At 46.4% G+C, this 16,395-nt stretch overlaps 1 protein-coding gene and 1 long non-coding RNA gene across 2 annotated transcripts in view; one reads left to right on the top strand and one right to left on the bottom strand.

Annotated features, from left to right (window-relative positions):
- MERTK (MER proto-oncogene, tyrosine kinase) overlaps positions 1-10,158 on the bottom strand; it is a 104,643-nt gene extending 94,485 nt beyond the window's left edge. The window contains exon 1 of the mRNA XM_084900216.1: positions 9,987-10,158. Coding sequence (XP_084756342.1) covers positions 9,987-10,062 — 76 coding nt within the window. The 5' untranslated portion in view covers positions 10,063-10,158. The remainder of the gene's footprint in view (positions 1-9,986) is intronic.
- On the top strand, positions 5,330-9,256 carry LOC311630841. The gene is made up of 3 exons (XR_014796468.1): positions 5,330-5,359; positions 8,083-8,142; positions 9,119-9,256. It is a non-coding gene; the product is annotated as an uncharacterized lncRNA (long non-coding RNA).
- Positions 10,159-16,395: the final 6,237 nt, after the last annotated feature.

Below are 16,395 nucleotides of genomic sequence, written 5' to 3'. Positions count from 1 at the left end.
TGATCAGGCAGGCAGGCAGGTGAGTGGTTAGGAACGAGCAGTCCTGGATTGTGAGAGGGATGTCCAACTGCCAGTTTATGCTCCATCCCACAGGAGTTGGACCTAAACTGGCAGTTTAAATAAATTAGAAAAAATACAGTTTGTGTTCTCTGATCACAATGGAAATAATCAGATATTAAAAACAGAGTTATAACTGGAAATTCTCCAAATCCCTCCAACTTCTAAATAATCTAGGGCTCAAATAGAAAGTGTCGAGAAAAATAAAAAGTATACTGAACTGAGTGAAAATGAGGATACAATATATTAAAATTTTGGGGACACAGTTAACACAGTGCTAAGAGGAAAATTTGTGCAGTAATCTGAGTTTAGAACATGCAAAACAAATACCAAATAAGCATAAAAATACATAAGAGATAAAGATTTATAAATAAAAATAGAGAAACTCAATGAAATAAAGAGTTGGTTGTTTGAAAAGATCAACACATTTCTAGCAAGACTGACAAAGAAAAAATAGAAGACACAAATTATTAACGGTGGAAGTGAAATAGGGAATATCATTAAAAACTCTGTAAACATCAAAAGGAAAAGAAATACTATGAACAACTCTACACACCAACTTGACAACAAAAAAGAAATAAACTAATTCCTAAAAAAAAACCCCACAAACTACCAGAATTCACCTACATGCTCAACTACTGAGCCATGCCAGCCAGCCAGAATTCACCTAATATGAAATAGATAATTTGAATACTCAGGAACTATTAAGGAAATTTAATTCATAATTTGAAGAATGCCACAAAACAGTTTCACTGGAGAATTACACCAAAAGAAGAATTAACACAAATTCCACACAATCTCTCCCAGAAACTAGAAGAGGAGCGGGCATCTCCCAGTCTATTTTTATAAAGCTACTTTGACCTGATACCAAAACTACACACAGCACAGTACAGATCAACAGGCCTCATGATTATAGATGCAAAAAGTCTTTAATGAAACATCAGAAAATAGAATTCGGCAATATATAAAAAGAACCATATACCAGGATGGGCGCTGGGTGATAAGCCCAGGAGGGCCAGGAGGTGATGCCAATTTGGCCTCAGCATCCTTCACAAACCACCCTGAGGAAATGCACTAGACCTGTTAGAATGTTCTTGGGAAGAAATTCTTGGAAGAAAGCCTTTTCTCCACTATGAATAACAAATTTGGTAATATACCAGGTATATTGGAGCTGAAAGTGCAAATAACCTACCACTAAGTATTTCTGTCCCTAACAACTTTCTCAGTCCACAGTGAGACACACATACACACACACACACACACACACACACACACACACACACACAAGTTCATGGCTATCTTGACTCAAATAGTGGTATTGACACATATATTTATCAAACTCATCAAATTTTATATCTAAAATTTGTGCATTTTATTATAGCAAAATTAAACCTCTGTGAAGAAAGGATTAAAAAAGAAGAATATTCATGGCAATACAAAAATGTAGAAAAATCAAAATGTCCAATAAGAGGAGAGTGAGTAAACTATGGTATCTATATTAATAAAAGAGAAAGATGCAAATTGACTGTACCACCATGACACCCACCAGCCAATCAGGAGTGAGTATGCAAATCAACCCAACAAATATGGAGGGTTAATTTGCATACACAGGCATAGAGTGAAGACTGAAGACTGAAGAAGACTGAAGATGACTGAAGATTGAAGATTGAAGAGGCTTGGCTTCTCTGCTCCCAAGCACTGCTGAGGCCAGAGCATAGAAGCTGAGAAGCCAAGCCTCGCTGCAGCTAGAGCAAAGGCCTGGGTCCCGGAAGCTGAAAGAAAACTGGTACCAGCAGCCAGGGGAAGGAAGGCCTATTGCACGAATCTTCATGCAACGGGCCTCTAGTAGTCACATAATTGCCTATGAAGATAAATCAACTGGGGCAACATTTTCTGCCCAGATGAATCTAGCAAACTTAATACAGAGTGGAAAAGCAAGCCGAAGAAAGCACACTATTACTCTAAAATTGTATAACCTGGGCATGGTAGCAGCTGCTAGTAGCCCTCTGAATGTGGACACCCGTTTTCCTACAAATGGGACCGGATCTCACTCGGAGCGTCAGCTTGTCTAGCTAACAACTTGATTTTCCCTCTTACTTGCAGCTTGGAGGGCCAGGGAAATCAAAGCACAAGTCTGCAGCATGAGGCTTCCTGTAAAGTTATTACCTTCTTGTGTCCTAAAAAGAAGAGACTCCATATTAAAGGTTTGTCTTTTGTCCTTCCTGCTTCTTTCTACTTGGAATGCAAATGCAATGCCCGGAGGTGCAGCAGCCATTCTGAGGCAGTGAGCTCTAACGCCACACACTACAGATGGCAGAATAAAGAGCCAGGAAGAGCCAGTCCCTAGCCACATCCTGCAGCCTCTGTCCCAACCCCAGCCTGGCTGCCCTCAGATTGCTTGTCAAATGAGAGAAATACCTCTCTCTTGGTTTACTGAAGTGAGGATTTCTGATACATGCAGCCACGTGGAAACCCTAACTGAGGTGGTGAAAACAATTGTTAAGAGTGTTGCCAGTACAACTCTGTGTGGTCAAAGGATAAAGAGATGCCGGGGAATAAAACATTAATGTGTGGAAGTGGTTTTCTCTGGGGGAGGGGAGAGAGGGGGTGAGGATGGAGAAGGGAGAAGGGGGTCTGGCTGCTAACTGGTTTCTTATGCTCGTGGTGAGCACAGAGGAGACTTTCATTATCCTCCACTCCTCTAACGTAGTCTAAATATTTTATAACAAGAGTTGAATATAAAGGAAAAGAGTAGGTGAGAAAGACAAAACAGAACGATAAAAAGAGAAAGCGAGGCTTTTATCTTTACTAGTTGGCCACCAGGTAACCATGTGGGACCCCTCCCTGAGTGGCTCACATGAGAGACCTCAACCTTCCTGCCACCCGTAGGTCCAAAACTCATGAGGGCGCTTGGCTTGAGGAGCCGTCCCGCCCTGCAGCTGTCACCCTGGTCTAGGACTTGCCACCTTCCTTAGGTAAATGTGACTGCCTCATTCCTACCCTCAGTGCCAGGTTCTGATCGGGAAGGGGGAGAGGCTCCCCACCCCTCAAGAATGAGATGCAACTGGATCTGTGGAGGGTAACGAGATATGTGCCCCAAAAGCTGAGCAAAGAGCTGACTTTCTCCTTGTCCTCCCAGCTAACATCAAAACTGGGATGAGAATGTACGTCTCTGTACTCCCAAAGTGGTTATTTTTCTTAAACGAATGCTTCCAATGTAATGCTAATCCTAATATGCTTCCTTTTTTTTATTTTTTTATTTGCTCCAACCATTTTATTGATTTTTATTTTATTTTATTAGAGATCAGCCTGCTCTCCTCCTGGTGAATGGACTGACACTTAACCACTGAGCAACATCAGCCAGTTTTTTAAAATTGAATTTAGAGAGAGGAAGGGAGAGGAATATTGATTGGCACGTGCCCTCCCTGGGGATAGAACCCACAGCATGGGTATGTGCCCTGACCAGGAATCAAACCCACCACCTTTGGGTGCACCCTTGATACTCCAACCAACTGAGCCACTAGCCAGGGCTGCTCCAAAGACTTTTAAAGAACATTGTTTTCATCCACAAGTCTGCAAATCACGTGGCAGAGCTGTAAAAGGGCTTACAGGCTGGTTCCCCTTCCTGTTGGGGGCAGCCAGCCAGGGGCAAGTGGAAGCCCGCCTACAGATGCAGCTGAACTGGGTCCATGAATATGGATCAGCTGGCCGTGCATGCAGTCAGCGGCCAGCCCTGGACAGAAACAGCATTCAGTGAGGCTGGGCCCCTGTTCTAATACGCTCCTCCAAGACAGCCTGTTCCGACTTGAAAAGAGAATTATTTTCCAAAACCATAAAGAGGCCAGTCTACTAGCAGCTTTAACAAGCCTGAAGGCTTAAAACAGCAAAACAATCCCTTCTCCCCCAAATCAAGGCTTCCCCTGTGTCTCACCAGAGGCCAGGCCGCAGCTAAGGCAAAGTCCAAGGTGTTTACCATTCCTGAACGTGGAGGTACCCGAACACCCTTCCCCCAAAAAACGTGTCTGTCCCATGTGCCTGACTGTCAGTGCCAACCTGAGACTCAGTCCTGAGGAGGGCCCTCCCGGGGAGCCAGCACAGGTACCACCTGTGACCTGACCTTGTGGGGCCTTAGGTGGCTCAGCAGACTGTAGGCAAGCAGCTTTGAAGGGTCCAACTAAGAAATACCCAAAAGAACCACTAATGACTGAGCACAAGAGCATAGCCCTCCAATCCCCACGCACTGGAATATGAACTGGGCTTTCTCCCGAAGTCTCTCAAATATTCTTAGCTTTTGGTGTAACAATGTTCTTATATGACCTCGTCCAAAAATAAAGTCAATATCTGTTTCTCTCTCTTCCTCCTTCATTTCCCCTTTTTGCTTTTTCCTTCCTCACCCCTGCCACCCCAGGCTCATGAAAGATCCGTTTTACCATTAAGTAAAGAAAGAGGCACGGATGGTGAATGAAATGGGCAAAAGGATGAAATAAGTGCGTTAGATTGAGTGTGGGTTTCCCAGTGAAACGTTGAAGACATGATCACCCTTTCTTTATCTCTTTAAAACCTGGCACCTGCGCCGGGGCCACTGTGTCCTGCTGTGGAAAGAGGCCCGGAGAGTGGGAATGACACAGTTTCCAAGGAGGCTGCCCAGCTGCCCACACTCACACAGGTGGGAAGACCTGGGCCTTGGCTGTGGTTAAGACTCTTCCACATGTGTGTTCAACAGCTGCCCAACAGCCAGGGTTCAGCTCAGGCCTCCTCCAAGGGAGGAAGAAGAGGGTGGCAGGTCCCCTCAGTTTTCCGGCCCAAGATCCTATGGGATTCCCAACCATTGCCTGCTGGACACAGGATGGGGCTGAACAAGGAAAGGATAAAGGAAGCGGTTCCCTTCCTGCCAGGGGTCAGCAGATGTCCAGAGTGCGCGAGGCAGGGTCACCTGGCAGCCTGCTCACACCTGCCACCAACAGGAAGTATCCGGTCAGGAGGGCTTGTGGGCACACAACAGACCAGGCACACACACACCAGGCACACACACACCAGGCAGGCACCCAGAGGCTGATGTAAGAAACAAAGCCACATTTTCCATCCATTGCAGCCAGAAGACTTCACTTGAAAAACCTGGTTTGGGCTGGTTTAAAAAAAAAAAAAGAATCATCTGGATGTTTACAATCAAAAACCACACCCACGTTGGCAGAGTTGTGTGGGAGAGTAGAGCAGGAATTGGCCTTCATTTTTAACCTTGCAGAGAAGCACATGACAGGAAACTATTCCTGGACTGAGTTAAGTCTGAATCCAGCAAGTGAAGGTAAGGGGACGGCAGGGCGGGGGCCGCAGGACAAGCCAAGGGTGGGTCCCGCACCAGAACCACAGGAAAACTAAGTCCTGAACAGCACGGCAGAGACTCGGAAGTCATGACCCACACCCCACAGCCCTGCCCCACAGGGGAGGGGAGGGGGGTGTGTGTGTGAGGTTGGGGAGCGGGGAGGGCATTGCCCTTAGTTCTGCCCTTACAGTTCAAGTTGCAATTTAGGATGCATTTCAATGAGAAAAGAACCTTTCCCCCACTCCACCAACACTGGCTGTCCAAGAAAAACAATTACCCCCAAATTTGAGCTCAGAATAATGGAAGAAGTCATTGGTAATAACGGTTAATATTTTTGGAGGACTTATGACATGCCATTAGCTCATTCCATCCTCCTCACAGTTCCATGAAAAATTAAGAGTCCCCCTGACCAGAGAGAAAACAGGCTGCCAGGCAGGACTGACAGGTTTGCTGGCTACTCAGATCCTGAGCCAAGACCCTATTAAGCACTTCATTCCAGGCCAAAGGCTTTTTTCCGTTTTTATAACCATTAACCTCCTGCTGAGACGCATAGTAGGCACAGCCTTGTGCTCTGGGTTAAGGTGGAATCTGTGACAAATGGGCCAAAGTGAAGGCACTTAAGGCCCCACCTGAGCTCTGGGCAACCTGCTCCTGGGGAGACGCTGTTAAATCTGTGTTTTCAACATTAGAACAGCAGCTTGTGACTTTTCCCCAGTTGGGATAGTTGTGAGAATATAAAGTAGGCTGACATTGCTATATTAAGTGATAATAGAGTCCAAAAACCTATCTTCTCTAGATGTCCTAACATGACTAGCAATGAAATTGCTTCAATATCACAGTGAAATTAGAGGCGATTTTCCATCAACCAAGACCCTCCCACACCCAAAGGGCACAGGAGCTGCAACAACTGTGTTTCTGGAAAGTCAGGAGGGAGAGAGAGAGGGAGCCCTGGCCCTGGGCATTACCCACAGTCACCCACGGAGCACCTGCGATGGATGAGACGTCTACCATCCACCATCATGTGGTGAGCAGTGTCGTTAGGAAATTAAAAATGGAGAGAGAGAGGGGGAGAGAGAGAAGGAGAGAGAGAGAGGTGTGACTAGCTGGGGAGGGAGTGAGGGAAGGCCTCTTCAGCACAACCTCTGAGCTGAAACCTAAACCAGAAGGAGCCAGCAAGCAGAGATCATAGGAAAGATGCGGCCAGAGGGCAGGCATGCCTATTGCAGAAGCCCTAGGAAGGAGACCCGGGGACTGAAGCATCAGAACAGGAGGGAGTAACTGGCCAGGAGTCCACGGGAGTGAGAGTCCTTGCAAACCCTGGGAAGGAGTGAAAAGCCCTCTGAGAATTCTAAACAAGGGCCAACACAGCCAGACCCATCTTCAAATCTCACTCTGCTATTGTATGGGGAGTGGCTGCTACTCTTTGCAGGTGACCAGGGCTCTGTTTACACCTAGGCCCTGGCTCAGCTTGTCCAGCTGGCAGCAGGTTCTCTGTTCACAGGCGTGGAGAGAGTCAACCTGTTCAGAACCAACTGCGGCTACTAATACACTTGCCCTGCTCCTAGGATTATCTGGAAATTATTTCTAAAACTATGACGGAAGCCGGCTGGTGTGGCTCAGTGGTTGAGCGTCAACCTATGAACCAGGAGGTCATGGTTCGATTCCCGGTCAGGGCACATGCCCAGGCTGGGCGCTCGATTCCCAGTGTGGGGTGTGCAGAAGGCACCCAATCAATGATTCTCTCTCATTATTGATGCTTCTATCTCTCTCTCCCTCTTCCTTCCTCTCTGAAATCAATAAAAATATTATAAATAAATAAATAAGTAAAAATACAATGGAAAACATAGTTATTGTTAATATAAAAAATAAATGTGTTCCATTCAGCACTTTAAGAAAGTGGATCAGGCCCTGATCAGTGTGGCTCAGTTGGTTGTAGTGTCGTCTCGTACACCAAAACGTGGTGGGCTCGATTCCCATTCAGGGCATATTCCCAGGTTTCATGTTCAATCCCCTGGTCAGGGCATGTGAGGGAGGCAACGGATTGATGTTTCTGTTTCACTGGCTCTCTCAAAATCAGTTTTTAAAAAGTGGATCAGAATAATTTGTTTTAAATTATTTATTTGTGACATATGCACTGCTTACTTTCAAAAACCATTTGAAGCTGTTGATCTGAAGGCCAAAAGCAATGGGACAAATTAAAATTCTCCCTGGGAAAATCCTGACTATATATTGTATGTCCAGCATCAGTGTGGAAGGTTAACACTACAATTTAAGGTTTTAAAGCCCAATTTGTTCTAAAGCTTGGGGTTTAGCTGCATACACAGCCTCGTCATGGACCAGGTCCCCAATATGCCCTCACTGTTCCTCACTTTTGTTTCTCCTCTATCCTCTCCCAGGACCTAAGAGCCCTGGGTTGGGTGGTTTTGCTGCTCACTAGCACCCCCACCAGAGCCTCTCAGGCAGGAAGGACTGAATGCCCTGGGTCAGCAGTTTCGCTTCTGCCTCTCTGTAGCCGGGCGGGATGGTATTTGTCTGTATGGGGTGGGGGGATTCTTCTACAGTGTAGAACCCACACCTACCTACACACACAGTCCACCGGTCTCCTCTTGTCTCGGTACACAAACCACTTGGATTCACAACACACAATATGAAAATCTTAAACCTAGACTGAGACTCTAATTCCCATTTTTAATCTCTTTGCACAGCACTCTGACTTCTGCTCGAATTCTGCCAGTGGAAAATCCCACCCTTTACGCTTTTCACAGGTAAGCTCCAACTCTATCAGACATCTCCCAGGTAAATTCAAGAAAAGAAGCAAATGACAGAAGAAGAAAAATTGGAGATATTTTTCATTCTTCCTACTGGGTTGATTTTTTTTTTTTTAAAGATTCCTTTTAAAATATATATAAAAAGAGAGGGAGAGAAAGATCAATGATGAAAGAGAATCCTTGACTGGCTGTCTCCAGCAAGTTCCCCTCAAACCCCACTGGGGATCCAGCCTGCAGCCCAGGCATGTGCCCTGACCAGGAAGAGCCTGGTTCATGGGTGACGCTCAACCCATGCCAGTCGGCCACCACTGGGTGGATTTTAGCAGTCCTTGCATGTTTATCTGACTAAAGCTGATGGTCAACTACAAACAGTTTTTATTACAGCTTTTTTAAAATTTAGATAAAGAGAAACACTATTTTTTAATATCTGACACCAAAACTATTTTTCACATACTTTTCACCGCATTCATGACCTCCAAGACTATTTGTGGCCTGCCCCCACTAGCAGAAAAATATAACAGATTGGCGGATTATGAAAAATGAGTCTGGCAGAAATGCTGAGGAATTTATGAGGGTTTGGGGGGTGGAGAGCAGGCATGTTTTAGTTCTTTGATGTTAGTTTCAAATTGCCCCAAATTATAAAGTGCTTCTATGTAACTGAATGTGCAAAAGGAGACACTGCTTAAGAATTTTTCATTTGACCAACTGAGCTTTCACACACACACATACACACAAAACTTCAAAAGAAAAAGTTTTAGGTAAATTGCTTAACTGTAACTCGGTATTCTTAAAACACAGCAACACACCTTTTTCTAATAGGTGAAAAGGACTCAGCCGTATTCACGGTAAAACATACAAACACACACCACTAAACAAACCAACCCACAGGCTGGATGGAAACAGATTAGCCAAGGAAACATGCCTGGGCTGTTTATTTAGCATACCTTCCCCCCATTTCTGTGCCTCTTTGTAGGGCCTGGCTAAGTTTCTCCCTGGTTCCAGGAGTGGATCGGCAACCAGCCTCCTAACTTGCTTACCCCTCACCCGTGAACCAGCTATGGGTTCAGACCCGGCCCTGCAGACCGGCTGTGCTCATCCAGCCGGCATCCACACTGGAATACCTGTGCACACGCCTGGCAGAGCTGGGGTGGACCTACACGCTGTCCAAGCACTGGAGCCCCTCTTCCACGAACAGGGTAGGGAATGCTCCCCTTTCTCCTGGCCCCGCACCGCCACGGGGTGTCGTGCAGAAGGGTGCTAGTATTGCCCATGAGGGCCCAGTGGGAGCCCGCCTTAGTCCACGCGCCCCAACAGCGACCCCAACTCCGCGGCCCGCGCGTTAGCGGGCACGAGTCCCTGGGGAAGTGGGTGTGCGGTCCCCAGAGCTCCTGCCGGAGCGGGTCCAGCGCGGTCCTCTGGGCGGAAAACTTGGGGAACTCACAGCACAGAGCGTGACCTCCTCCCTGAGGAAAGGGATGCCCCCCCCCCCCCCACTTCCCCCGCCGGTTCCACAGGACGTGCCTCCACTGCCCACCTAGGCGCCCCGACTCTGGGCTAGTACGAGAGCTGCTCTCTTGCTCGTCTCAGTGGGTGTTTGCAAACCTGCCCAGAGGACCGCGCTGGACCCGCTTAGGGGGGCGCTGGGGGAGTGGGTGTTTGCAAGCCTGCCCAGCAGGAGGACGCACCCCTACCCGGCCCCTGACTTCTCGCCGCCCCGCGCCCCTCCGGAACTCCAACATCCACCTCCTCCCCAACCCTCGCGTTCCCCGGCTTCACCTGCCCCCTCCCCCAGCCCCCGGGCCCCGCATCCCCCCTCCCAGACCCCCGTCCCGTGCATTCACCCCTTCTCGGAAGCCCAGGGACGAAGAGCCAAGACAGCGGCAGCGGCAGCAGCAGCAGCAGCGGGGCCCGCCCCATGCCCGCCGCGTCTGGAAATTCTTTAAACCCGCGGGCGGCGCAGCCGGCGGAGCAGCGCGGTCCGGCGCCGGCAGCGGGCGCCCGGAATGAGCTGGGAGGCGCGGGACTCTGGAAGGGGAGGTCCCAGAGCCGAGAGGAAGGGAGGGAGAACGAGGGGGGCGGGAAAGGAGGCACCTCTCGGGGAGGAGCGGCCAAGGGGGGCGGAGAGAGGGACCAGTTTCCCCGGGGCCCCACCAAAGGTGTAGGGGCCGCAGGGCTCGAGGACACCAGGCACGTGGCCCAGGAAGGAGGAGCGGGCTGCTCCTGGAGGGATGAGCATCAAGGAAAGGCACAGAGCAGGGGTGCAAAGAGGCAGGTCCTGACTTCACGTTATGTAGCTTCCTGCAGGCTGGTTTGACTCTGAGGCAAAAGTACCTTCACTGCAAACTGTATTGCCCACTGCACTTATAGAGCCTGACCCATAGGAAGCATTCAATGTATACCTGTTAAAGGAGCCAGTGAATGAATGCTTTTTATTCCCAGCTACAAACTTGATGAGATCCCAATCAAATTCCAAGAAAACCTGGTCAAATGATTTAAAATTCATACATACTAAAATTTAGAATATGCGTATTTTTAAAAATATATTTTATTGATTTTTTTACAGAGAGGAAGGGAGAGGGATAGAGAGTTAGAAACATCGATGAGAGAGAAACATCGGTCAGCTGCCTCCTGCACACTCCCCACTGGGGATGTGCCCGCAACCAAGGTGCATGCCCCTGACAGGAATCAAACCTGGGACCCTTGAGTCCGCAGGCTGACGCTCTATCCAATGAGCCAAACCAGTTAGGGCTATGTGTATTTTTTTAAACAAATTTTATTTGCAAAAAAATTACTCAAAAATAATTGAAGAGCCCTGGTCAGCACCTGGCTCAGTTGGCTCCCCGTCCTCCGGGTAGGTACCAAGGATTGCTGGTTTGATTACCTGTCAGAGCATTTGCCTGGGATATAGGATCCATGGGGGACAGGGAAGGCATGCAGGAGGCAGCAGATGAACGATTCCCTCCCACATCTGTTTCTCTGTGTCTCGCTCTCTGTTTCTCTCTCTCTCTCTCTCTCTCTCTCTCTCTCTCTCTCTCTCTGTCTCTCTCTCTCTCTCTCCTTCTCCCTCTCTCTCTCTCCTTCTCCCTCTCCCTCTCCCTTCTTTTCTCCCTAAAACCTAAAAATCAATTTTTAAAATCTTTTTTAAAAAGGAATAAGTGTTCAGAGATACTTACTACGAACATACTATAAGATACTATTTTTTCAGAAATTTTGTGTGTGTATTGTTATTAATCCTCACCCAATGATATTTTTTCCATTGATTTTTAGAGAGACTGGAAGGGAAAGGGTGAAGGGGAAGAAAGGGGTGGAGAGGAGAGGGAGAGAGAGAGAGAGAGAGAGAGAGAGAGAGAGAGAGAGGGAGAGAGAGAGAGAGATGAAAGAGACACAGTGATTGCTGTGCACGCCTGCATGCACCCCTACGGGCCAGGATCTAACCTGCAACCCAGGTACATGCCCTTGACTGGGAATCGAACCTGAAACCCTCTAGTGCTAAGGTTGATGCTCTAACGGTCTAACCTTTAAGAGTCTAACCTAAAGAGTCTAACCTTTAAATATTTCTCTCTTTTCCATGTCAGTTCAGCTAGAGAGTGGTCCAGTTCCTGATTAGGGGTGATGGGGGATTGAGAAAATGAAAGAGACGGACACAAATACAGTAGGGAAAGCTGGGAGTGGGTGGGACCACTGTCCTCTGATGGAAAGACAGGGACCCAAAGCCAATAAATACAGTGAGTCTATAATATTTTATACAGCAAAACCCAGGAAGCTTTACTAAAGGTCAAGGCAACGATTATGTGCAATCATGGGTGGGCCTGAGTCTTATTTATTCCTGGTGCTTGGCTGGATTTAGATAACAAAACCAACCCATTGGTGCCTGGGCTGAAGGTCAGGCTGACGACACTCCAGCTTCTGGAAAGGTGTGTTTCCAGGATTTGGCTCTGTCAGCACCACTGGATTCAGCTGACAATAATTAAGGGAATGCTCTTGTGCCTTCCCAGGCACTAACCACTTAGCAACAACAGCCAAGCAGACATATTTTTAATATTAGAAATAGAATATATTGTCAAACAAATATAACGAGCTTTCAGATGGTGGATATGTATATTTATGTATGTTTAGAATATCTGAAAAAGATGTATAAAGGTATGTATAATTATTTTCAATTTAGTATGTGCATAATTTTTACTTATTTTAACCTTTCTCTTTTCTACCTGTAACTATGAATTATTTTTATAATGAATAAACCTATTTTTATTTAGAAAAAGAAAAATAATATATAGTCCCATTTCTTTATTGTAAAGATGAAGAAATTGCTCTTAAGATATACATTGTGAGTATATTTAAACATTGATAATGAGGATAAAGAAGTTTGTTTATATTATCTACCTGGAAAGACAAGCAGGTTAGGTTTTACCTAAAAGTTGGGTAATATTTCCTGAACCAAATAGTACCTGTAGAAAAAAAATCCCATGCATGGACATCAAATTGCATTGTGTCAAGACACTCGATTCAGAGGCAGATCCACTCGACTAACTGGACATATGTACCAGGAGATTAGTGCAGCAAGACACAGCCCCACAAATCTCTCTTTTGCTCCCTCCGTCATCCCACACACTGTGAATTGCTCTGCTCTCTACTATTTTATCTTTATGTCCATTTCCTCTGTATTTAATCTCATCTGTCCATTTTTCTGGCTTCTTGCTACTCACTACCCTCATGTTTGCATTTCTCTTCTCTTTAAAAATCTCATTCTAACATAGTTTAAGAAAAACATTTATTTTAATGTGCTATGAAAAGTCACAACTTCCTGCATTGTTTCAGCTCTTAAAGTTTTTCATTGTATTAAATGTTTTACTACATGCAAGTTCTTTTTACCTTATTTTCAAATTTTACTTTTCCTTCTTTTAGTCTTCTACCTTTCATTTCTTATCTTCCTTTAACTCTATCTAGTTCTTCCCTTTCTCCTCACCTGTTACCATCCTCAAAGACCTTACTGTGTGGCCCTAAGTTTGCTATGTAATTTCCAGGCTTGTAAGTAATAAGTCTTCATCACACACATGTTTCCCAATGGCTTTTGCTCAAAAGTTATCTTCCAATCATAATAAGAAACACAAGGGCTGGTCCAGCCACAACAGTTGTTACTGACAGGCTGAGGACAGCAAGATGCTTTAGGTAAGCAACTTGATCAAACTAGGTGAAAATCACTACACAGAAATATCCTTCCACTGGTTCCCCATTGACTCCCATTGCTGTGCTGGTATTTTTATTTATTTTAATAGTTTATTGATGCTTTAGAAAGAGAGGAAGGGATATGAGCAATTGGGGGTTGAGCCACAATCCAGGCATGTGCCCTAACTGGGGATTGAACCATCCACCTCTCAGTGCATGGGACGATGCCCAGCCAGCTGAGGGCACACCAGCCAGAGATGGGCTGGTATTTTTAGAAACCTGCTGTGGGCATCTCAAATTTTAAAACTACCAATCTCTATCAAGTGCTTATCACCCTTCCTCCTGTTTTAAATATTCTTGCTTCCTATGGAGTGTATCTCAGAGAACTTGCCTCTGGTTCAGTTCTGTCACTATTATCTTTCAGTTTCTTATAATTCAAACAGGCATTACAGATGTGGAAATGTACACAAACCCAGCAAAATGTATGGTACTTATGGTGCTGTTCTTACAAACAATAGTTAGTATTGCCTTATTTAAAAAAAAAAAACTCTTTACTGAAAGCTAAGAGTTCCCATAAGACAGAAGTTGCATCCAAACCTACTTTCCATGAGGACAACGTCCTTGAAAATGCAAGGGCAGTAAATTAGATCATTTTCAGAATCATTTCCACTTCTGCTGTCAATTCAATGACTTCCTTTGCTGTCAGAATCAAGTTCAAATCCTTAAAATGAGTTCTTTCACTGTTAGGCACTCTGGTGGGTAAGATGATGTATCTCACAATTACTGGGCTTATTTTCCATTTGCATACCACCTTCACAAAACGTTAATTCTACTGGCCATTTCTTATGTGTGTGGTTTGTCGGAATTCAGTACATGAGATGCATACAAGCCTTCATCAGGCACCTTCAGTGAGCCCATTTTCTTTACCTATGCACTGTCTCCTGTTTTATGCAATGACCTTTACTCTGTTCTTAGCTCTCATTGCAATGTAAGCATACTAAAAGCATGATGATTGTTCAAGAGGAAAAACAAATCAGTGACTTATATTAGGGGGTTCATAAACAGTGGTTTATACTTAGAAATGGAGTGTTTCATAGGTAAAGCTTCAGAGGATGGCAGCACCACGGTGGCATAAGACATACCTTAGTTTTGTCCCTTTAATCCCCAACAACCATTCACTGAGAAGAACATTTCTGCATCCATGCAGGGACACCAAGCAGGTCGTGGGAGCTGTAGGATCCAGCTCATTCCCAGGGTAACAGGCAGACAGACCTGGGCCCAGGCCTCTCCGCGGACCTTGCAATGCAATGCCTCTGAACCAGCTCCAGCCCCACTCAGCCCTGGCCCAGAGCCCCTGGAAACAGTCTGAGACAAGCACCCATCACAGAGAGAGGCTTTGTGGGCGTCCAGGTTTCTAGGGGAAGAGTGTCAGCACACTGTTTTAGCAATAACAACAACAGTAATAACAAGAGAAAGAGTTTGGCTTTCCCAGCGGTGCAGGACTCCACCAAAGAAGCTGACGTCTCTTTTGCGCCACCTTGAGGTCTGACTGTGAGCAGCATGACTGGGTCAAGAAGAGCCTTGGGAAAGCAGCCTGGGAGGCCTATGTAAAGGTCTAAAAGGATGCTGTTCCTACTAGTTCATCACTGGACACATTGACATAAATCTCTGATGGCACACAGCACCCAAACTATAAAATCCTTAAAAAGAAAACAAAGGTGCACATATCGTGATTATCTTAGATTGGCAAAATCTTAAATGGAACCTCCAAATCACAAAATCTTAAATGGAACCTCATACATGCGCCAGACTTCTGTGCATCAAAGGAACCAGCAGGAGCAAACAGACAGCCCTCGGAGTGGTAGGAAATATTAACAAAGCCTATGTCAGGACAGGGTCTAATGCTTCATAGAGATGAGGAATTCCTGCAACTTGTGATGGTGAGAGTTGTGTGTCAAATTGGCTGGGCTATGGTACCCAGTTATTTGATCAAAGACATCCGCAATCAGTTGACTTTGGAGGTCATTATCCTTGGAAATGGTGGTGGGTCTGTTCCTCAGCTGAAATGCTTAAGAGTAAAAATTAAGGTTTCTTGGTAAATTAGAAATTCTGCCTCATATGACAGTATGAGATTTTGCAGAGTTGTTAGTCTGCTGGACCGGCCTCACACACTTCACACGTGTCAGCCCATAACAACAAGAATACTTTCAGGCCCCTCTCTGGCTAGACAGGTCTGCTTTGGTCTGCTTCCCTCTGAGCTGCACTGGTCTGCTCTGTCCACCTTCTTAGACATCATCTGTGTTTCAGCTCCAGTCCAAGAAGCAGACTTCTGTCAAAAGGGAAGCTGCATTCCCATGGTGCAAATTGACAGAAGTCCAGCCCTGAGACTTTTGCAGAAGAGGAGACCAAATCCTGCTGCCCCTCCCATGGAAAAAGAGGCCTTGGGGAGAACTGTGAGAAAGGTGGGGGTGTTTTCCCTTCCCTCCTGATTTTCAGGGCTCACCAGGAAGAGTCCCAAGTGCTCCTCCTTCTAGAGCAGAGAAAGTGGCCTTGTCTCCTGAGGATCCAGCAGTGGCCCTGCTGGTGACGAACAGGTTGCACTGCCCACCTGGATACTCACTGATACCCAATGCACTTGGCCTTGAGTGTTCTTCTGTCCAACTAGGACAGGGGACCCAGCAGGAAGGATGGGATGTAACTTCAGGACAGAGTGCACCTGTGAGCTCCCAGTAGCCACACCTCAGGTGTCCTGCCCAGTGTCAGGAGCCCCAGGAATTGCTACAAGCAAGATCTGGGGAAGACCTGGGGGCCAAGGACATAGGTTCTCCAGACTGACCAAGAGGGAGGTCCAAACCTATCCTCACCCAATTCCTGCCCAGACTCACCCCTCCCTGCTGAGGTTCTCCAGGGCCCAGAACAAGGCCCCAAATTGCTCCTCAGGCTCTATCAGGGGTCTTCAAACTACGGCCCGCGGGCCACATGCGGCCCGCAGAGGAGTCTGATCCGCCCGCCAGGTTTTTTGGGCAGTGAGCGCAGCCGAGGTGTTACAGTAGGAATTAGTAGTTCATATAGTCCGGCCCTCCA

Source organism: Pipistrellus hanaki (assembly GCF_964339955.1).
Source record: "Pipistrellus hanaki genome assembly, chromosome: 12".
NCBI classification, from domain to species: Eukaryota; Metazoa; Chordata; class Mammalia; order Chiroptera; family Vespertilionidae; genus Pipistrellus; species Pipistrellus hanaki.
The sequence above is the reverse complement of the archived record's forward strand: the minus strand, read 5'-3'. Positions and strand labels throughout refer to the sequence as shown.